The 23,820-nt window shown below is 35.6% G+C and overlaps 2 protein-coding genes across 2 annotated transcripts; one reads left to right on the top strand and one right to left on the bottom strand.

Moving 5' to 3' along the window:
- Window positions 1-5,066: 5,066 nt before the first annotated feature.
- Window positions 5,067-6,644, top strand: LOC126795970 (myb-related protein 308-like). Its single transcript, XM_050522704.1, has 3 exons — window positions 5,067-5,275; window positions 5,458-5,587; window positions 6,114-6,644. The coding sequence occupies exons 1-3, from the start codon at window positions 5,146-5,148 to the stop codon at window positions 6,433-6,435; spliced, it is 582 nt and encodes a 193-aa protein (XP_050378661.1). The 5' UTR covers window positions 5,067-5,145; the 3' UTR covers window positions 6,436-6,644.
- Window positions 6,645-21,462: 14,818 nt separating this feature from the next.
- On the bottom strand, window positions 21,463-22,893 carry LOC126795973 (protein MOTHER of FT and TFL1). Its single transcript, XM_050522707.1, has 4 exons — window positions 22,699-22,893; window positions 22,502-22,563; window positions 22,357-22,397; window positions 21,463-21,722 (listed from the first exon to the last, which is right to left on the bottom strand). Exons 1-4 carry the CDS (start codon window positions 22,891-22,893, stop codon window positions 21,502-21,504), a joined length of 519 nt encoding a protein of 172 aa, XP_050378664.1. The 3' UTR covers window positions 21,463-21,501.
- Between the last annotated feature and the right edge of the window lie 927 nt (window positions 22,894-23,820).

Below are 23,820 nucleotides of genomic sequence, written 5' to 3'. Positions count from 1 at the left end.
TTGTACTGATTGCTTTTCATATCTACTGAATCTATATATTTATTATTACCCTATAACAGGGTTTGCACTAATTAGTTTTTTATTATGATCATTACTCATTAGAGGAGATCGAATCACTCACTTGACGATACGTATGACATTTGTACGTATGTATGTGAAGTAAATTGCACCTTAGACTCTCCATGCGTTCACATTTTTTTCTTTTAGCTCATTATTAATAAACCACACAAACCGCTCTAAGAGTAGTCTATCCAATGTACTATTGTGTGAGCATATTCCTACAAGTTTTTTGACATGCTTGTAAGATGGTTGTGGAATAGTACGTAATGGCTGCTTTGGCTTTATCTATGTACTTTTTTTCCTATTAATTTGAAAAGTGTATATCATTTGATTAAAAAAAATGCACAAAAGGTTGATGTCAATATGCAATGTTATAATTGAGAATACAAAATTTGTTACCTAGCTAATAAGAACCTCTAGTCTATGTATATCAATACATGCATATAAACATATTACATTGTAGTATTGAAGTTCTTAAAAATAAAATTTCATAGGGGCGAATTAATTGTATATTTCAACCATGATAAGAAATTCGTTGTAGTTTTACCCACATATTGCCCCGTCAATGAATGAACTATAGTTTTTTTTTAAAACGAACTAATTAGCAGTTCGTATATACATGATAAGTAAAAATGATACCTATACGTACATACGTTATTTACTTTAAATCATAAATGACTGAGATTCCTCATTGAGAAAAACGACACAAGGAGTCGAAGACTTGCATGATTGCATGAACGAGGCTAATGCCTCGAATTTGACATTAAAACGTACTAACTAAGTGATCAAGAAGGCAAGACATTTCATGCTAGCTAGTTGTCTACTAGCTCATGATCATCTGTACATGAAAATCTCGATCTATCATTTAATTAATTGAAACAAACAAAAAAATCTACAACCAAATCATTCTAGCAATGTGAAGCACAAAATTGGAGGATATATGGTTTCATCATAGATGCAGGTACGTACAAGGTCAGCAGTTCATATTTTTTTAATAGATGTCAGTTGTTTATATTTTACCAACGATATGATGAGGAACAGATCGATTTAATACATAAATTTCGACCAAGGCATACATCTAAAAATACTCTAACCTGTTAGAATTGGAGTTGGCCAGCTAGCTAAACTGAATTAGTGTTTCAAATTAAGCTCAGATCACAACTATGTACTTAATTAGAAATTTTGAAGCTATGTATAGATATTAATATATATGTAATCATTTGAAGAAAGTACGTACTCTTAGAACAACTACTGCGAGAGGGAGTTTCTAGCTAGCAAAAAATTGTTAGCTCATGAGCGGCTAGCCCTAATTAGGCTCATGCCCTTGCCTGGAAGCATATATGGATGCCACAGCGGATTTTCAAAAGAGATATGCTGACCAAACTATATAACCTACTGTTCAAGATCAAAAATATGATCACGAGCTTAATTTGTTTTTCTATTTTTTCAGATAATGTATATTAACTTGTCTAACTGATGAACTAAGCTACGTACGTACATTCCGAGTCCTTCATGCTGCTTAATTTTTCTATTTTTGTGAAATATACCGTACATATATACAGTAAATAGGCAAATGCATTTGTCATTATATATGCATCTTCGTTTCCCTTACAAATCAAACATCAAATTAATCATCCAATTTACCAAGTACCAAAAGAAGCATCAATCAGCATCCTATGTACAGTGGAATATATGGCATAGTCGCATAGATGACGTATCACTCCAACAACGTATTTGTGTTTTAGCTGTATAGAAAGCTGTACGAATACCGTTGAGTTGAAAATAATATTGATATATGGTCATAATATTGGCATGTACATAGTCATGTACGTTTCTTGTCGTTAGAGTGAGACTCGACCTTCATGGCTCTTGAAAATATATTAATTGAACACGATCATAATTCAACGTACTCGAATGTTTGAATTAATTTCTACAAGTAATACATAATATATGATAAAAAGGAAGTATATACGTACGTACGTTCCCCCACTAAATTAAGCAACGTAGTTGATATTAGCATAATTTACATGGATGTTAATATGTATTACCGTATTGGACCATATTCTTGAAGTACAGTACGTTCGTGTTCATCATCTTCAGTGTTAGAATTGAGAGAGAAAAGCAAGCTAGAATTAAAGGAGGAGACATAGTCCGACGATTGCAGACATACATTGATTTTATTTATTTATTTATTTTTGGTTAAGCAGACATACAATGATGCGTATCAGGAAAAAAGAAAACGGGGAGGAGGACCAGAAAATCGTTCCGTTCAAATCTAACAGTCAAACAAGCATGCAGTCAACCCTTTCCTGATGATCACCACCAACTACTCCAGCAGTCTCTGCTAAATATTCACATACACATCGTAAATATGTTTTGCAGTAACATTTTTGTCGATTATAGACCAGTACGTGCAGTAATAATATAGTAATATATATGACTGTGAATATCGATGAATATCAAAACGCAAAATTATTAAAATAGATCTTAAATTTGGTTGAAATTGTCAATTTACACATGTACTTGTAATTGTGTTAATATACTTTATAAACTTGGTAAAATTGCCGATTTGCATCATCTCCGTTAATTTTAACTGTTTCCGTCCAATTTGCATCACATGCCATGCACATGAGGGGTAATGCTATCATTTTATATTTATATTAAAAAAATAAAAATATTCTTTAAAATGAGAATTATTTTTTAATCAAATTATATATTTACATTTTTTTCCTACATACTCCACCCTACTTCGAATTATATATTCTACATATCCACTCATTTCAAATATAGTGTGGTGTGTGTGTATATATATATAATTATATATGCACATTTATTTATAATTTTTATGTTATTATGTATTTATTTATATTTTTCTAATATCTTTTAACATAACATATCACGTAAATTAATAAATATATAAATCAATAACATGTTTTGAAAAATAAAAACCTAGTAGCAAGTCTTCCTCTCAAGTAATTTTATTTATTTATTTCATTATTAAAAATGAAAAAATATATAATGACAAAACTACCCCTCACATGTATGACATGTGACTTAAAATTGGATGAAAAATATTAAATTTAATAGAGGGGGTGCAAATTGTCAATTTTTACCAAGTTTAGGAAATAAATTAACTCAATTGTAAGTTCGGATGTAAACTGACAATTATGACTAAATTTAGGGTGTAAATTCGCATTTTTGCCGTATCAAAATGATATAGTAGGGCTTGACTGGGTAATTATGTTTAATCCATTACTTCTGGGCCATTATAGGTATTTCATGGCTATATATTCTAGCTAAATTAAATTGTGAATCTATACTGATGTTTATTCTTAAATTTGGAGCAGTTTCCTCAAAATGATGTTGACCTTCTTGAAAAGGAAATCATTCATACTAAAAAGAAAGGTGCGATCGAGATACATATGCATGCAGAGTCTAGTATAGCGATGCAGCAGTGTAGACTGGAGGAGAAACTGAGGAAGGAATGTGGTCCTGTATTTCCTCTGTCTATCAGAAATTTCCTAATTCAACCGACTCACCTGTAAATCTACCATTCAACTCGATCGGTTCCAAACTTCCAATGTTTCTTACACCGTACCTCTGTCTGAATGACTTGTCAACTCGATCGACCGTTGAAAATGAAGGTGTTAGGGTTTTGTCAACTCGTTAACATATGACTTTGGACTTGAAACCATGCAAGTGATTGTTAGCTTCTTCCTTTTTTTCCCTGGATAGGACAAGCCGACAAGGTCAGTATTGGAGAGAAATCATAATTAATTTCAAGGCAATTGGTCATGACTCATGAAGCTCTCTCCCCAGATGACTTCCGACCGCGGTGATTCTAATAACCAAATAAACCCTATCAGGAACGGTAACATATCTGATCAAAGTGTGGAGTAAACATTACCATGTCTTGACATAAATTGTATGAGTGAGAGAATGACTAAATGTACAGAAGCATATGCATCTGCCCCTTGATGCATGCTAACAGTACAAAATGGAGGAACAGATTGAATTAGCTAGCTATAAAGAGAACTTGACGGAAATGCATAATCTCACTCAATGAAGTAATCGAATCGTATAAGGCACACTGTACGTAAGTCAATCATGGCGAGATTTATCTTGCATAAAATGTATATAAAAGTTCTCAGTTCTATATATATTTATCTCCTAATAAAGATATATTTACAGTCATATACAGTACATGCTCTGTTCGAAATATCAGCGATATCACTGATATATCGCTGATATTTCGAATCCGATACGATAAGAGCATATCGGTCAAAATTTATCGGTTAACGCAAAAATGATGGTCAACGGTCAAATATCTGTCAAACTTTGATTTTTTAATTATTTTTTCAATTTTTGTTTAATTTTTTAATATTTATTTTCTTTTAAAAAAAACTTATATTTTTTTCATATATATTTTTAACTTATATATATTTTAAATATATATGATGAATTTCAAGTCTAAATAATCATTATTAAATACCTATTTTTATTATTAGATGTCGTTCGTGTACTTTATTTATTATTAAATTAAGTATTTATTTTTTAAATTTACTTAGTACCGTTTTTTTAGTTTATTTGGTACATATTGAAGTATAATTTTATAAATTTTATTGAAAATAAGCAAATCTGATAAAACTGATATATTCTCCGATATATCGTTTTGACCTCTCGACCGATACGATGCCGAAAACGATATTTAGACCATTGAATACATGCATACATGCATCGTTCTACTAAAGTTTTGGGTAAGGAAAAGAACAAATGTTCACAGAAAAGAAAATGAAAAACAAAGGTTGATTATGGTAAGTCCCGGACACGTACATTGACACACCAAACCTCTTGATAGGTGCTGTGCAGATATATTTCACAACTGTAAGTCAAGCACCGCATGTAAAACTTTTTAATGTTTTAGTTATGAACTTATATTCTAAACCTATATATATAATGCTCTACACCTCATCACCTGAGCTTCTTGAACGAGCAGTTTCTCCCTATCTGCTCTGCGCGCGCAGTCTATCTCTCCATTTATCTGTCTCAAAATTACCCAGAGTTCTTGCTGTTAGTTCTTTAACAATGAGGAAACCTTGCTGTGAGAAGAAGACGAATAATAAAGGAGCATGGTCGAAGCAAGAAGATGAGAAGCTCACTCAATACATTCAAAAACATGGCGAAGGAAGCTGGCGCTCTCTTCCGGTCGCTGCAGGTACTTACTTTTCATATATGAACATTTCCGGACTCTAAATTATTAAGAACAAGAAACATAATTACTTATAATTAAGTTTCGCTCATTCTAGCAGATTCAAATGCTATTTCTTAGCATTTTTATGTTACTTAATCAGAAATCTCAGTATGATTAATTCTAATAGAATGATATGAATGGTGCAGGGTTGCTACGTTGTGGAAAGAGTTGCAGACTAAGGTGGGTAAATTATCTAAGGCCAGACCTTAAACGCGGTAGCTTTGGTGAGGATGAAGAGGACCTCATCATCAAGCTCCATGCACTTCTTGGGAACAGGTACTGCAACAATATTTCTCTTTTTTATGTGCGATATACAGAGCCTTTAATTTCTGAAAATTCCAGGGACAAGAAAAAAGGGAATATTTTGATAAGATGAAAAATTAGGATCTCTAAATCCTTTTGATAAAGTGTCACGGTTTTTCTCATTGGAGCTTATGCATTGGCAATAGAATCTAAATAAATTGAAGCATAACATAAAAATAACTGAAAATATTCTAATATATGGAACCTCAAGCTAGCAATGCATATGCCTTTTTTTTTAATAAATGGGAAATGTTGATTCAGAATTAGCATATCAATTACTTATGCTATAACACTTTTTTTCACCCACTTAGATAAACCTAAATGTGATTTTGATATAAACACTTGTACACAAATTATTCCATTGTATACTATTTCTCTTTTCAATTAATGTTTCTTCTTGTTCTTTCTATTTCGTCCTCATACATAAGTTAGTGCCCTATTTATTTATTAATTAACCTCATGTATGTAAAAAGTCTCACTGTAGTAGAAATTGAAATAGGTGGTCACTAATTGCTGGAAGATTGCCCGGCCGGACCGACAATGAAGTGAAGAATTACTGGAATACTCATCTAAGAAGAAAGCTCATGCATTTGGGAATTGATCCCAACAACCATCGCATAGGACACAATATTTGCTTCAACAAGGTTAATATAAATCATCCATGTAAATCAGCCAATTCACATGCAAATAACGACGATGAAGACAATTCAGAGGATCCGTTGTTCGATTCCACAATTTTTGGCCCCGAAAGCAACACTACAAGTTGTACTTTGCCTGACTTGAATCTTGATCTGACAATAGGTCTTCCGTGGTCACTATGATTCCCAGTTACTGAAACTTAAATACTAATTGTCATAGGTATTAATAGCTAAGTCGGTAGCTAGTCACAGTCGAGTAAAAATAATGCTAACCTTGGCATGCATTAATATTAATAGTTCAATTACATGGCTCTTTTTGTTCATTTAATTATGGAGAGGAGAAATACAGAAGAACGAAATGTGCATGTGCTATATATCTAGAGCATGTTGGAGTTAATCGAACTCATGCACCACTTACATTATGTAAAGTAGTAATGGAGGCCGGAGATTATATCAATTGAAATCATCAATTAGAACTTAGAAGGTTGTTAATTGTCTGAAGTTGTACTCAATTATATGAGTCACAATGTGGAGAAAGATCATTCTTTTTACAAATTCAAAGTGATATGTAGATTAAAGTTGATAAACCACCATTACTATATGTGTATACACACACATATACATATATAAGCTAAAACCAAAATGTCTTTCAACATAAATCCTCGGGAACTGATTGTGGACTTACATATGGTAAAATCTGGCTCAAGTAGTGGATAACACTAGCCAAATAGAGAAGAGAAACTTCGGGATAACGTTTTGTAGCGAGCAGTTGAGAACTTCTATATTCTTTAGATAGTATGGTATATGCACAAAATTAACTAACAAGAACAGTACACGGTTTATGTGTGTGTAAACAACAAGGCTATGATAATATACATGTTAAGGATAAAAGAGTAATTCCTCCGTATTGTCTTAGTATATGTAGCTATAGTCTTCTTTTCTTTTGTAACATAACCTTTACGTTTTATAATTCTAATACAAGATCTTTCTCCCTTATTACTTGTTCTGATTACTTTCTTCTTCAAGCTTTCAATACAAATATATTACAAGGTTGAGGTGTAGTTTCACACTCACTATCCAGAGTGTTAGACGGATGTTTGATATACAAAATATTACGTATACAAACACTAATAAAAATAGAAGTTTCTAATGTTACTCGTAGTCAGGAACTCAGGTCTCAGGAAGTAGAGACTAATCCAGCACGAATCCATCATTAATTCAACCGTTTGCATGACGGCATGACAGTATTTTTCGCTTTTGCAGCTTTTTCAATCTTTAGTAATTTTAACATCTCCAAGGTGAGTGAGGTCGACCATCGAATGATTCGAATCCATCAGATGAATAACCTCGACCTCTAACATCCGCAACATTAACTTTCAGCATCAAAATTTACATCCCAGATTGATTTGCTCACCCCTGCAGATCGACGCGAGCGATTTGCTGATCTCTGCAGATCACCTGCTAGCTCTGTGGTTTCTGGCAATTGAAAACTACCTACGGTTTCAGCATCGTTGTTTCTTAAAAACTTTATTAAAGGGTTCCTTTTGGTGTATTCTTTACTTGATTAACAGTTCCTTTATAATAATAAAAACAAAGTAATCATATGATCATGATTAGCGAAGAACTTAGATTTCCATTGATCGATCGATCAAGTCCTACACTTAATTTTTAATTAACTTATAAAAAAGCTCTTTTATGAAGAAAATTAGCAACCGCATAATTAGCTAGTTAGGTACTTAGGTTTTCTAGAGAGAGAGAGAGAGAGAGAGAGAGTGTGACGGTACATGTGTAGAACTCTTGAAGGTCAAGAGTTGTCAATTTTAGCAGCAAACGATGAAGGTACGAATTGACTAGGATTACTGCAAGCAACCCATGCAATTAACGCCACTGATGGCCGGTGACTGATAGAACTGGCTCCTTATGTCTTGGTTGACAATGGAGAGCGAGACAAATAGATAGTCTACTCAAAAGCATGAAGAATTAATACTAAGATAGAAGTGGTGGAGCAACAAATTAAGCCATTGACCAAAAAAAAAAACAAATTAAGCCAACCAATTAACTAGCTACTATATATTAAGACAAAATAAGACTTTTTTTTTACTTGGCTTTAGAGCTACAGTTATAAGTTAACTAGCTAGCTGGGAGTCCGGGACGACTTCATCAAACTAATTATATTAAATCAGTATTTATCAAATACTCCCTCCGTTTTTTAATATAAGTCGTTTTAGTTTTTAATTTTCATTTTAATATATAAATTATTTTAACTTTTATTCCATAATATTTCATAATTTATCCATGAGCCACAATAATGACAAGAATTTCATTGTGAGAATTTGTATTAATTATCATTAATTTCATTATGGGAATTTGTATCAATGAAGCCTTAAATAAGGGTTAAATATCAGGAATATAAAGAAGACAAGGGTTGTATGGGCTACAACCCAACCGAAAAGTAGCCAAAAAACCCCTAAGTATATAGCCCACCCCAGCCCAATCTTATTTACGATTGGCTTATCTTATTTCCGATTCTTAATTCTATCTTTCTCAGTTTTCACTTCTCACCTTCAATCAGTTCTCAATCTCACACTCACCTACAGATCGTTAATCTTTCTTACCTTTCTCTAATTTCAATTCATATTTGGGTGATTGGGATTTAGGAGAAGTCTAACTCTACAACTACAAGGTATGAATGACTCCATATTTCTATTTGTTTTATTGAAATTGAAAGTAATCAGTTCTGCACTTTTGTTTTTGATCAATGACAAATTCGATTTAATATTCAAGAATCAAGATCTCAATGTCTTCAAAGCTTTGGACATTTGGTTGATTGCCTCTATTACAACATTTTAAGTGAGCAATTTATGTAAGTTTTCACTCATTAAATCTTTGATCTTGTTTAATTGAAGTGATATGTGAGAACTGAGAACTTGGCTTGATTTAATATAATGTTGCTTATCAATATATATATATATATTTATATATATTTATGTGATCATCAAAAGCCCAAGCGATATAAAAGTATTTTCTCATGGTTTCAACCTGATACTCCTCCAAGTAGTGTGACTGAAAATTATGTGAATGATGTCCCCAATGATGATCCTTTAGTTTCTCCTATATCTATACCAGTAGAAGAGTGTCGTATAGGAGGGTTTGATATTACATCTCTTGAGCGTGATCCAGGATTACGACGTCCAATATGTCAGTACCCTTTGAATGACCAGGAGAATGTTAGAAGAGCTTATGTGGTTTTAGGACCATGTCAACCTCAGTTAAGCAGTTACTCATATTATAATGATACATGACAAGGTCAAATTTTTTATCACAAGTGGTTTAAAAGATTGGCCTTAGCTTGGGTATTCTGTACATATGGACAAAGCATATTGTTTCCATTGCTTCTTATTTGATATATATCCATCCCACCATTCAGTATTCACTGAGTATGGGTTTCAAGGTTGGAAGAATATTATGTCAAAGCAGTCTGGCATTCTTAAACACATGGGAGGTATAAATTCACCACATAATGCTACCATGCATAAGTGGGAGACGCTAAGAAACCCAACTAAGCATATTGAGAGAGTCATTAACACACATTCATCCCAAGAAGCAGCAAATCACCGACTTCGGTTTATTGCTACTATAGAAGGTGTAAGGTTGTTAGCCAAACAATGATGTGCTTTTAGAGGGAACGATGAGTCGGAAAACTCAACTAATCGTGGAAACTTCTATGTAGTTTTGAGTTCATGTGGAAAAATGAATCTAGAAGTTCAAAGGGTGTTTGATAATGCTCCCGGAAATGTCAAGTATACTTCTCCATTAATACATAAACAAATTGCAAATATATTGGGCAACAAAGTTAGAGAGAAGATTCGAGATGAAGTTGGATAAACCAAATTTTGTATCTTGGCTGATGAAGCAGTTGATGCATCTAGTAAGGAGTAAATGGCTATCATACTTCGATCCGTTGATTGTCATGGGTTTATTAGAGAAATGTTTTTCAAAATTCTTAGTGTTGCAGACACTTGTTCTCAGACTTTATATTTTGAGATATCTAAAGTCCTTACTCACAATGATCTTCATATAGAAAATATGTGTGGTCAATGATATAATGGTGCTAGTAATATGCATGCGGGGTGAATTTAATGGTTTACAAGCTTTGTTTTGTGAAGAGTGTTCGTATGCATATTATGTGCATTGTTTTGCTCATCGCTTGCAATTAGCTTTAAATGCCGTTGCCAAAGGGGTAGATGATATTTAAACATTTTTTGGTCCATTGAGATTCGTTGTGAATTTTGTAGATTCTTCTGCAAAGAGGCATTCAGTTTTTTAAGCTACCAGAGAATAATAGATTGTAGAATTAGTGGATGCTGGCAAACTTCATACATGTATATGGGCTAATCATGCTTGCACTTTGCAACGAGCAGGGGGAACTCGTTGGGGTTCTCATTTTCGCTCTATAACAAGTTTGATTAATCTATTTGGAGCTGCTCGAACAACTCTTACATAATTGGCTGCAAATGGACCAAAAAAGATACACGCAGAAGCAAAGAATGTGGGTAAGGCTATGAAGCGTTTTAATTTTACCTTTTGCTTGCTGTTGATGCAATTTGTCATGAAGATAACTGATTTTCTTTGTCAATCATTGCAAAAAAAAAAAAAACCATTGATATTTTGAATGCTCTAAACTTCCTAAAATTAGCAAAAAGAAGACTTCAAGAGTTAAGAGATAATGGTTGAGATGATTTGATTACAAGGGTTGCATCATTTTGTTGTGAGAATGATATTATTATGCCTGATATGTCATTACCTCACAAGAAAGGTGTTAGAGCTTGTGAACAAAATATTACAAATGAGCATTATTATCGGGTTAACATACTGAATGATGTAATAGACTTCCAGTTGGCAGAGTTAGATAGTAGATTTCTTGATGATTCATTGGAGCTCCTTGTTCTTAGTGCTACATTGGATCCTCGTGATAATTTTGTTGCACTCAGATCAAAAGATGTTTGCAATCTTGTTTTGAAGTTTTATCCTGAGGATTTTACATCATTTGATTTTTCAACTCTAAATATGGAATGTGGATTTTTTGTAGCAGATATTCTAGTTGATCCAAGATTTGTCAACACATCGTTGTCTTGTGTTGATTTATGGGTTGATTTGTCTTGTGTTGAATCTACCAGTTTCTACAGCCACAACAGAGAGAGTTTTTTCATCTATGAACATCATAAAAAGTAGATTTCGAAATAAAATGGAATATGATTTTCTTGATGATTTGATGGTTCTCTACATTGAAAAAAAGTTTGTTGATAGTTTTGGTAATGATTATGTGATTCTGGACTTTAAAGTTAGTGGAACCCGACAGGTACGATTTCAATAGTTATAGATTATTGTTTGTTATTTTCTTACAATCATTTTTGTTGTAGTTTTCAATTTATGAGGTTTTGGTTTTATGTCCCCTCATATGTTTTTAATATAAAGGTGTGAGGTGAGCCTCCCACTGGGTTCTAAACCTCAAAAATAAAATTGTAAGTGTGTTGTGTGAAAATTAGCCCATCTAATTTTTAATTATTGGTTCTGTCCCTAATTAAATTGCCGTTAGAATTGTTTATTAATTTGTGTAAAAAATTCTAAAACGACTTATATTAGAAAACGGAGGAAGTACTACTCATTTCGACAATGACTACTGTAATTGGGCATATATTACAATCCCATTCTATCGAGTATCAATGAATTTTCAGTATGATCAATCTTCAACTGCAGGACAAATTAGAATAATACCCAGTTTTCTATTAATTAATTAGTATAAGACTGGGTACTGCGTCACTGAGATATATGCGGAAGTACAAAAATGTAGTGTATATGTAACCAATGTCTAGAGTAGAGAGAATATGTTTAAGAAATTATTGAGGCACCAATCATTCAAATAGGGTTTGATATTGTGCTGTTCAGTTTGATGGATGTCAGTTTATCGTCAAAGTGGTAGCTGTTGCATGCATGTGATTCATTCGATATCTTCAGAATTAACTCTTAATTAATGATTTCATAAAGCTAACAAGGACATTGACCAAACTGAAGGAGGTAATGTGTGCGGTAGCCAGTTGTTCTATCTACCATTCAATATGAATTACTAGCTAAGCTAGCTTGCTACATATATATTAATATTAATTACTCAAACTTGATTAGTTCATTAAATTAAGCTACATATACACACACATACAGATAGTCTGACGACACATACGCACTTACACACCATACATATATAGCTAGCCCTTTCATTTCCAACAACTTAATTATTTTTTTAACCCTTCCATATACTTTTTACCCAATTATTAATGGAGAGTAAATATTTATCCCAACTGGTTGGTGTCACAATAAAAAACTAGAAAATTACTTAGTGGTACTAGACCACATTTGAATTAACTAAAAAAAATTTTTTTTTATATTTTTTTATATAAATTAGAACATAAACTCAATCACAACGAATAAGTAGAACAAAACTTATTAATTAATTACTGTAAAAATATTTAAAATATTCTTATTTTTATGAAAATTACCAAATGTTACTCATAGATCTAACAAATTTATCTCTCCTCATTTTTTAGTTTTTGTTTCCGACAAATTTAAGTTTTCCGGCCAAACCACCGGTAATTTGGAGGTGAACCAATATATAAAGTTGTTCTTTATGTCATGTGCTTTCATTTAAGTACCATATTGCATATGTTTTGAGAAATTTTGAAATTTTGAATTTTGCTCACTAAATACCACAGTAGCAGTTAGTTTCTTAGTCGAAAATAGTAGTTAACTTTATAGTTGACAGTAGCAGGTACATTCCAAATCGACAATATCAATTAGATTCATAATCGACAGTAGCATATACCTTCCAAATCAACAGTAACAAGTGTCTTCTAAGTCGACAATAACAACTAGATTTTAACTCGACATTAGCAGTTAGTTTTTATAGTCGACATTAACAATTAGTTTTTATAATTGACAATAGCATATAATCTCTCTATTGATAGTATCAAACACTATGGGTCAAAAATGTGTAAAAAAAATAAAATATTTTATGACATGTGGTAACTTGTTATCATTTGGTCCTTATTTGTAAATTTTGTTATTATTTGTTTTATTAAATTAAGTAGTAAGTTATTTGTAAACTAAATTGTTGTCTAGTACCTCTGAGTAGTTTGTTAATAAAAAATGTCGTATGTCTATATTTAGAAATACATGCAATAGTCGCTATATATGAACATTTGACAAAGATACAGGTATGATACGTACGTACAGCCGATCGAGTAGCACGTATATACACCAGCTATATCATACGGGTTAACACCGTACAATTATTTCGCCAAAGGCGCATGATGTGATGCCGTACGTGATGCGTTATACTAAACCCTACATGTATCTGCAACGTTGGATATATTAACGTTTTCTTTTTTATTGCTTATTGTTAATACAAAGATTTATTCTTTCCTAACCTCGTATTTCTCTCAATGACAGTGACATTAACTATACATCGTACAAATGAATTGACTACTGACAAATTAGTGGCCATTGCACCATCGCCATTTATGAAGCAGATCCCATCGCAAATTAGTAACCCTTAGCTTTCACGGTTTTGATGGAAAGCAGCCACAACTCGATCAACTAAATATTGATGCTGATCGATCATTATTACACTCAACTCATTGACAAGGCAAAAGCTAAAATATCAGAAGACACTGATACTAGTAAACTTACTTCCCTAGCTTAATTGAAATCAGCTCCGAGGTAATTTGCAAGTTATATATTTCAGTTGTTAGTGATTGCGCGCCTTTAGTAGCCTGATGATATTGTTTTCTCCAAGTTAATTTAATGTTCGATGCAAGTACATTCTCCTAGTCGTTGCTTGCTCTTTTTTTTTTTTTTTTTCCGAAAGAAGTCGTTGCATGCTTGCTTCTGTGGCAAGCTAGAAGTTAAAACTGGGCAACTGAACACTTCAATTACTTATATACAACAATTTGATTTTGGTGCTTTAATTTCATTGTTTTTTGTAGGTAGCCACGGAAGCAAGCAAACAAGATGTAACACTTCGATCGATCAATTGCAAGCCCTTAATTTGTCAGTTTCTGTTTGTGACCCTTCCATACTGCTACAAAGAATATACTAGTCATTAAACAATATTGTACTACAAGAATTGATGATTCAAATTATACATGCTTGTAATGAGGATCGAGTATCGTCATTAACCATAACCATACTTCCCAGGACGTAGGTTCATTTAGTTAGTACTGCTTACCAAATGGAATCCCCATCTACCCTCAAGCTCTCCCACATTACTTTCCTTATCATATCTAGTATCAGTAGTATGTCACCCTGTCGAATACACCAGCACAAAAACACATGAATGCATCTGAAGGTCAATGTTAGGTGCCACATGCATACATTGCTTCACCGGTACAAAATGCAGGCGGAGCCCGAAAGCAGAATATCGGTTTTCTTGAAATGCACTTGAAGCTGGCCTGTACTTATATATAAATGAACTGTCTTCATCACCATTTCTATATGTTCCTTTTCTTTAATTAGCTTCCATATCTCTGCAGTTTCTATTAGTTCCTGGGCTATATATATATATATATATATCATAGGAACGGTTTGGTTTAGTTACGACCTGATCGATCAGATGATGATCAGACGGAAATGTATATTCCGGTGAGTGGTTTCTGTGCTAACCTTGTCAAGTGAACAGTTTCTTGCATTAGTTATACCTCTATCTCGTTGTCTGTTCGACCTTGAAACTTCGACTTAACTACATCTCATGTTTCTCATAGCTAGATAGCCTCCTGATCATCTAGGGTATTCTTAATTTAATTAGCTTAGCAGATATTTACTATACATATATCAGCACAAATTAGTGGATCTGTGGATGCATGCTTGTTCAAGATAAAAATAATTTAGATGCTTGTTAGGCATCATCGCTCAAGCTAGAACTCTCAATTTAAATTAATCATAATAACGAATCAGCGGGTAACGACCAAATAAATTGAGTGTTGAGGTCGATCAGGCAACCAACTTGAGGTATTCGTAAGAACTGCTTGCTTGACGAGGCTTTGTATGGACATCAACATTGTCATAGTTCTCCCGTCTTGTTGCACAAACCTCGACAGTCGGAGATTTCGGGTTGACTCGATATATAGTATGATTCAGTTTGAAGAATTCATGTTAATTTCTCTTTAATTTTATTTATATTACAAATGTTACTTTATTTCGCAAACATCTGAGATATTTTAGATTCACGTTAACATTTGATGTTAGCCTGGCATGCTTGCTCTTTTTCTCAAGAATACATTTTCTCCTCCTCACCTAAATTTTTGATAGCTGCACTTCCAGCTGATCATAGTACTACGTTAACTTGGATATTGGGTTTAGTACGTTAACATTACTTATTTTTAATACGTGTCAGCTATTGCACTCTAATTAAACAGCTTCGCAAATGTCTATTTTATAATTCAGAAATTTCACTAATTGTTCATACACATATAGATTGAGCACAATTGACTTTATAAGATCTACAGTGAGCAGTTTAATCACATACGGTCACCGTACCATGCATAATTACTGTCAATTCAATGTGGTCATCTCAAGGTCTTCTAAACTTTTTTTTGCTTTAAGTCTGTAAGACAAAATTATCAAAATGCTCTCACATATATTACATTTCTAGTTAAGAGCAAAACCATCACTGCCAGTGCAGCCAATTTTTATGCAAACTAACCATCTACAATATGCGCATGGGTAGTAGATTAATTAATTGTACGTACTAATCACCATTTGTAGTATCTGTTTTCCAATTGAGAAATGTTAATATATGTCTTGAATCATCCAATCTGTTCTGGCGGCTTATCTGTATATCGGGTTATACTAGGTTATGGTTTCCTATTAGGACTAGTATATCGGATTTAGGGTTGTATATAAACAACCTATTGTGTGTTGTGTACATGTTGTTCTATATTTTCCTCAACATAATAAAACTGTTTTTCTTCTGTCCGTGGACGTAGCTAACACATCGTTAGTGAACCACGTAAATCTGTGTTCTTTCTTGCACTAGTTATAACAAATTGGTATCAGAGCCAAGTTTATCTGGCCTGGTTGTGATTTCCGCCAAGAAAGATGTCTGGTTTGAATGTGAAGATTGATAAATTCACAGGGAGGAACAACTTCAGTTTATGGCAGATCAAGATGCGAGCCTTGTTAAAACAACAAGGGATGTGGGCGCCGCTGGTTAAGAAGTCAGGGGATCAAGAAATCGCTGAGATGGCCAGTCTGGAGGAGAAGACACACTCGACAATTCTGTTGTGCCTTGCAGATGATATAATCACCGAAGTCGCAGAGGAGGAATCTGCGGCTAGTTTGTGGTTGAAGCTTGAGAGTCTATACATGACGAAGTCTTTAACCAACAAGTTGCTTCTAAAGCGACTTCTGTTCGGTCTGCGTATGGAAGAAGGTACATCTCTAAGAGATCACTTAGATCAGTTAAACATTGTTCTATTAGATTTGCGTAATATCGATGTTAAAGTTGATGATGAGGATGGTGCTCTAATTCTGTTGGTATCTCTACCTTCGTCGTATGAGAATTTTGTGGATTCTTTTATTGGTGGGAGAGATACTCTGACTCTGGAGGATGTTAGATCATCTTTACATACTAGAGATATGCGTCATAAGGCGACCGGTACTAGTTCAGACAGTCAGGTTGCAGGGTTGGTAGCCAGTGGAAGTTTGGGACAGAAAGGTTCGGGGAAGAAGAAATATAAGAATCCAGTTTCAAAGGGTTCCAAATCCAATGATGTCTGTAACTACTGTAAAGAGAAGAGACATTGGAAAAACGAATGTCCAAAGAAGAAGAAGCAGTCTGAGAAAGCATCAGGTACTGCTGTTGTAGCAGAAGTTGACACCACTTCGGAAGAAGATCTGGCCTTGGTTGCAGATGCATACATACATCACAGGGATGTGTGGATTTTGGATACCGGGGCGTCTTATCATATATGTCCACGCAGAGAGTGGTTTTCAACCTATGAGCAGATAGATGGAGGCAATATTTCTATGGCAAACAGTTCTGCAAGTAAGGTGGTTGGAATTGGCTCAATAAAAACACGGACACATAATGGTAAATTCTGTACATTAAATGATGTTAGGCATGCTCCACACATGATGAAAAACCTGATTTCTTTGGGTCTTCTAGATAGCAAAGGTTTCAAGTACAAAGGCTCATGTGGAATTTTAAATGTCTACAAAGGTACCAATGTGGTTCTGAAAGGTGTCAAGCGAGGTACTTTATATATTCTGCAAGGTTCAACGCTGTCAGGCTCGGCTGCTGTTGCATCATCAGAGGTTCACAAGGATGATATGACCAAGCTATGTCACATGAGGCTTGGTCATATGAGTGAAAGAGGGATGCAAATTCTGTCAAAGAATGATCTTCTTGGTGACCACAAGGTTAAGGATTTTAGTTTCTGTGAACATTGTATCTTTGGGAAGCTACATCGCAGAAAATTTCCTAAAGCGATTCATAGAACTAAAGGCACGCTTGATTATATCCATTCTGATTGTTGGGGTCCCTCTCGCGTTGACTTTTTGGGAGGTCACATATATTTTGTGTCTATGATTGATGACTACTCAAGAATGACTTGGGTGTTCATGATGAAGCATAAAAGTGACGCCTTCAAGAATTCCAAGCAGTGGAAGGCATTAGTTGAAAATCAAACAGGGAAGAAGATCAAGAGGCTGCGAACTGATAATGGTCTGGAATTCTGTTCTGCTGAATTTGATGATTTCTACAAGACTGAAGGTATTGCAAGGCACCATACAGTCCGGAATACACCACAGCAAAATGGTGTAGCAGAACGTATGAATCAGACACTTCTGGAGAGAGCTAGGTGCATATTCTCTAATGCTGGATTAGAAAGAAGGTTCTGGGCAGAAGCGGTGAATATTGCTTGTTATCTGATAAATCGTGGACCACACACAGGTATACATCTCAAAACACCTTATGAGATGTGGTCTGGTAAGTCTGCTGATTACTCCAATCTGAGGATTTTTGGGTGCTATGCTTACTATCATGTAAATGAGGGTAAGTTAGAAACAAGAGCTAAAAAAGGAGTGTTTGTAGGCTATGGAGATGGGGTTAAAGGTTTCAGAATCTGGTCTCCATCTGAAAGGAGGGTTATACTGAGTAGGAATGTAATATTTGATGAAAATTCTATGTTTAACCCTACTATGAAGTCTATGGTTGTATCAGAAAATTGTAGTGTTGAGAAACAGGTGGAGCAACAAGTCACTGAAGATGTGAGTGAACCACAACAAGAAGATCAACACCTACATTCAGAATCAGAACAAATGGTTGCTAATCAACATGGTTCGACTCATGAGCGATCTAGGAGACCAAACTTTGGGAAACCACCTACAAGGTATGGTTTTGAGGACATGGTGGCTTATGCACTACAGGTTGCTGAAGAGGTGGATCCTCATGAGCCGTCCACCTACAAGGAAGCAGTTACAAGTACAGAGTCAGCTCAATGGCTTGCTGCAATGGGAGATGAAATGGAATCACTTCAGAAAAATCAGACTTGGGAATTGACCAAACGACCTGATCAGGGGAGAAAGGTTATTACTTGCAAATGAGTTTTCAAGAAGAAAGAATGGGTTGTCACCTGTTGAGGGCATCAAGTATAAAGCTCGAGTAGTTGCAAGAGGGTTTCATCAGAAAGAGGGAGTTGACTACAATGAGATTTTCTCACCTGTGGTCATACATACTTCTATTAGGGTGCTACTAGCCATAGTTGCACATTAGAATCTGGAGCTTGAGCAACTAGATGTGAAGACAATGTTCTTACATGGAGAATTGGAAGAAGAGATTTACATGACTCATCCAGATGGTTTTCAAGTCCCCGGAAAGGAAGACTATGTTTGCAAGTTGAAGAAGTCCTTGTATGGACTAAAGCAGTCCCCTAGACAGTGGTACAAGAGGTTTGATAGCTATATGATAGAGATCGGCTACATCAGGAGTCCGTATGATTGTTGTGTCTACTACAACAAGTTAACAAATGGTTCCCTCATTTATCTGGTCCTGTATGTAGATGATATGCTGATAGCTGCAAAAGACAAGTCTGATATTCAGAAGTTGAAGGGTCTCCTCAGTGCAGAGTTTGAGATGAAGGATTTGGGAGCAGCTCGAAAAATTTTGGGAATGGAGATTTACAGGGATAGAAGTCAGAAGAAGTTTTTCTTATCACAGAAAGGCTACATCCAGAAAATATTATCCAGGTTTGGTATGTCTACATCCAGATCTTTAGATACTCCAAGTGCTGCAAATATTCATCTGTCTACTGCGTTTGCACCTAAATCTGCTGAGGAGAAAGAATACATGTCTCGAGTTCCTTATGCTAGTGCAGTAGGAAGCTTGATGTATGCTATGGTTTGCACTAGGCCTGATCTTGCACATGTTGTTAGTGTTGTCAACAGATTTATGGGTGATCCTGGAAAGGAGCATTGGCAGGCTGTGAAGAGAATTTTTCGGTATCTCAAAGGTACGTCTGATGTTGGTCTCATTTATGGAGGTGATACAAACTGTTTGGTAACAGGCTATTCAGATAGCGATTATGCTGGAGATGTTGACACTAGGAGATCTATGACTGGTTATGTCTTTACTCTTGGTGGCTCTGTTGTTAGCTGGAAAGCTACTTTGCAGCCTACAGTGACTTTGTCTACTACTGAAGCAGAGTACATGGCTCTGACAGCCGCTGCAAAGGAAGGCATATGGTTGAGGGGACTGGTCAGTAGTCTTGGTTTGCATCATGATCAGGCTATAGTATATTGCGACAGTTTGAGTGCAATATGTTTAGCTAAGGATCAAGTTCATCATGAGAGGACTAAGCACATTGATGTCAGTTATCATTTTCTGAGAGATGAGAGCAGAATTAAGGTGAAGAAGGTGGGCACTGCTGACAATCCCGCTGATATGTTCACCAAGTCGGTTCCACACAGCAAGTTCCAACATTGTTTGGACTTGCTAAATGTTACAAGCTGTTAGTTGCCCTTTGGGGGCGACATCTGAGGAAGAATGAGTTTTCTGTACATCTGGCATCACTATGGTGCATCTGGTACATCTGTTATTTGTGAGAGGATTCAAGTCAAGGTGGAGATTTGTTAATATATGCCTTGAATCATCCAATCTGTTCTGGCGGCTTATCTGTATATCGGGTTATACTAGGTTATGGTTTCCTATTAGGACTAGTATATCGGATTTAGGGTTGTATATAAACAACCTATTGTGTGTTGTGTACATGTTGTTCTGTATTTTTCCTCAACATAATAAAACTGTTTTTCTTCTGTCCGTAGACGTAGCTAACACATCGTTAGTGAACCACGTAAATCTGTGTTCTTTCTTGCACTAGTTATAACAAGAAATATCACTACATCAGCAGTAACACCATGAAACTCGACAACATATATACGTTTTTCGGCATATTTTACCATATATTTTTACTTCACATTACTGACATATTTATACCTTAGGCTCAATATATGCGTGAATATATAGTAGATTAATCGTTATGATAATAGACATTACAAGCTAGTACATGTCCACACTAAATCAAATATCAACATTCTAAAAAACCGACCACGGACATTTAGTAATTTTAAGATTTTTTTTTGGCACGCGCTCGACATGCATGAAGTAAATTAACTAGCTAATACCATAACAGACAATTCTAGTGTTCATATCTCAGTCGAAGAAATACAGCCATAAATCACCTATGGATACTTAAGAATCAACCACGTATCGTATAATTTTATTTCAATATTGACATATGTTCACCATGCAGGTAAAGTTACTGAGTAACGCAGTATACGTTACAACTGACAGCCTTTACTGTAAAATTTATATATAAGTGCTTTAATTGGTGGTCTGCAAAATTTTTATATATGTTTCGAACTTTCGATACTTGAAATTTAAGACATCAGATTCAAAACTTGAAATGGATAGAAAACAAGAAAAAGTGCACGATAGTTCCTTAATAGTAGCGATCGATCAGGCAGCTTAAGTTTACAATCACAAACCAGAGTCATTACACGAAGATTACAAGTTTTAAGCAAGCGGTAAAATACACTAATAAACACGGTAATTATAAATTAACAGCCAGGCTAGCTCTCGTCCTTTATTGCTACTATCTTATATTAGCTAAGCTTCACCCCACCGCAGCATCTGCTGTACTCTCAACGCCTCCTGTTGGCCGGCTCCTTCTGTGCATTAAAATACACGGTGGACACCGGCAGGCCTAGGTCAAGCTGAGCTGCGAAATAGCGAGTGTTAAAATGAGCTCGAGTGGGGGGCTGGTCGACGAGCCCCATTGGTGACTTTTGCTGAAACAGTACCAAAATGTAACGGTGAATCCCCACCGGTGGCCGTGGTCCGACATAGGGCAGTATCTCTTTTCCTGCAACAAAAATAGCAACAATTAGTCTGGCTATTTACATGGTAGTGTCATATTATTGTTAATAATTAACAGGATTACTAGGAGCTTGCAATGAAGCCCTTATCACCCTACGAAAATCCAGATTCGTGCCACGTGGAAGCGAGAAGTGTACATGGACATAGAGACCTTGGCATCTGGCAACTACGTGTTAGTACTAGTCTCACTCATCAACAAGCCACGTGTTGCCATCATGTAATTTAGTAGAAACAAACAAACCATATATGTGAAGAAAATATCCATGCAAGTAATCGAGTAAATCTTATTTGTTTCGTTGTGTAAACCCCAAGCCCGATCGTTTTTTCTTTGGTAAAAGATAGCTGAAATTCTGCCGCTCAATGACATATGTTCATGCGGTATAAGAGGCATCAAGAGCATTTTTGGACAATATATCTACACACACGAGGACACGAGTGATGTGATGCATGCAACACTGAAAGCCTATACAAGTCTGATAACATCAGAGGGAGACATGCATGTTTAATTCTCGCCTGAAACCTGAAAGATTCTTCTATATATGTGACTCGAATACAATGTTTTACTTCAGCATGTATAAAACATCCTAAAAATCCAAGCAAGTAAAAGTAGAATAATTTACCTCTAATAGGATTTATTCCTCCAGGGATATCAGCCACGATCCTGAAATCACAAACAACAAACCTGAGATTTTTGTGACCAAGAAAACAGAAATTTTACACCAAAAGTCCATGAAACCATAACAAAAAGGTGAAAAAGAAGCGAACCAATGAACCCATTCTCGCATGCTAGGCTCGCTTGGACTCGGAGCATCGGGATCAGTCAGGACCTGCAAGTCTACGCTTAATAAGGTACGCAAATATGAAGCACGATAAACCACTCACATGATGAATACAATCATCGATCAACAAATCAAGATGGTGAAACATTCATATATGCATGCAAAATGTTAAACGAGGCAAACCAGGGAGTAAAGCTCGCCGGGGTGACCGGAGAAGGTCACTTTTGGAGGGTTGATGGCGATGGAGGGTTTGATGTCACAGCCATTGGTTACATGCTTAGAGCCGAAGTAGACAGACATGCTTACAGTCGGTACAAAGATGTCGACCACATCGCCGATCACTCGGCCGACGACCAAAGGATCAACGGAGGTCGCCATGGTAATCGGAGAAAACGAAAACAGATCGAGGGAAAGAAAAAGAAAATGAAGAGCAAGAAGCAGCTAAGCAAGCATGCAAAGCTCTATGAGCTTCTGTGCAGAGGGCAGAGGAGGTAGGGCTTATATAGAAGTGTAAAAGTGGAATGAGGAACTGTCCTCTGGTACATGCATAGGTCATACAAAACCACAGAGATACACGTGGACACTCATCTAAGAGGTAAAACCACCATCCTCGGTTTCCTTCGCCCAAATGGCGAGATCGCAGCCGTCGATTACTGCCAAGCACCTTACACATGTATCAGCCAACAGTAAATAGCACCAGGCCTTCATGCAACCACAAGATAAGCTTAGAAACAAGCCGCGACAAATCAGCTGGGCGGACCCCACAGGAAAAACCAAGGCTGTGGTGAAGGGAGTACAGGTTGTAATGTGAGGAGGAGAGCAGGAGAAGACAGCCTTTGGTTTGTAACTCTCACTCTTTTTTCAAGGAAAAGATAAAGGGAAAAATCTAACTGGCTGTGCTTTTGTCCTAGTTATAATGCATGCCTTTGTTTTTCCTAAGGTGGTTTCGTAAGTTACAAAAATTGCGTCAGCATGACCTGGGAGTGTAAAGATTATCTGCGAAAATGTTTGTGTTTTGGTCCCCAGTGTGTTCTGCCAACAGGGCCCAATAAGATCCGTCTAAAGACCAATAAGAGCATGTCATATATTGGGCTGGACCAACTAGTGAAGCTGCAAGTTTTTAAGCGAAGAAATCAAAGAGTTGCTCAAAGCCTCAAACACACCTAGGTGACCTAGCCAAGTAGCTTTGGTCTCTTTTAGAATGTAATGCACTTGTAGTTCTTTCGGGGTAGGAATGTAGGATTTGGGACCGATTGTGCCGGCACAATAGAACTTTAGGTGGTTTTTCAAGAACAAAGAAATTGG

Source organism: Argentina anserina, chromosome 5 (genome assembly GCF_933775445.1).
Source record: "Argentina anserina chromosome 5, drPotAnse1.1, whole genome shotgun sequence".
Classification (NCBI taxonomy): domain Eukaryota; kingdom Viridiplantae; phylum Streptophyta; class Magnoliopsida; order Rosales; family Rosaceae; genus Argentina; species Argentina anserina.
The sequence above is the reverse complement of the archived record's forward strand: the minus strand, read 5'-3'. Positions and strand labels throughout refer to the sequence as shown.

Bases quoted from the DNA above. Each gene is read 5' to 3' on its own strand.
- LOC126795970 (XM_050522704.1), top strand. From the start codon at position 5,146: ATGAGGAAACCTTGCTGTGAGAAGAAGACGAATAATAAAGGAGCATGG. The intron at 5,276-5,457 runs GTACTTACTTTT...TGAATGGTGCAG, and splicing joins CTCTCTTCCGGTCGCTGCAG to GGTTGCTACGTTGTGGAAAG. The intron at 5,588-6,113 runs GTACTGCAACAA...AAATTGAAATAG, and splicing joins CATGCACTTCTTGGGAACAG to GTGGTCACTAATTGCTGGAA.
- LOC126795973 (XM_050522707.1), bottom strand. From the start codon at position 22,893: ATGGCGACCTCCGTTGATCCTTTGGTCGTCGGCCGAGTGATCGGCGAT. The intron at 22,564-22,698 runs GTTTGCCTCGTT...GTAGACTTGCAG, and splicing joins CCGGCGAGCTTTACTCCCTG to GTCCTGACTGATCCCGATGC. The intron at 22,398-22,501 runs GTTCGCTTCTTT...TTGTGATTTCAG, and splicing joins ATGCGAGAATGGGTTCATTG to GATCGTGGCTGATATCCCTG.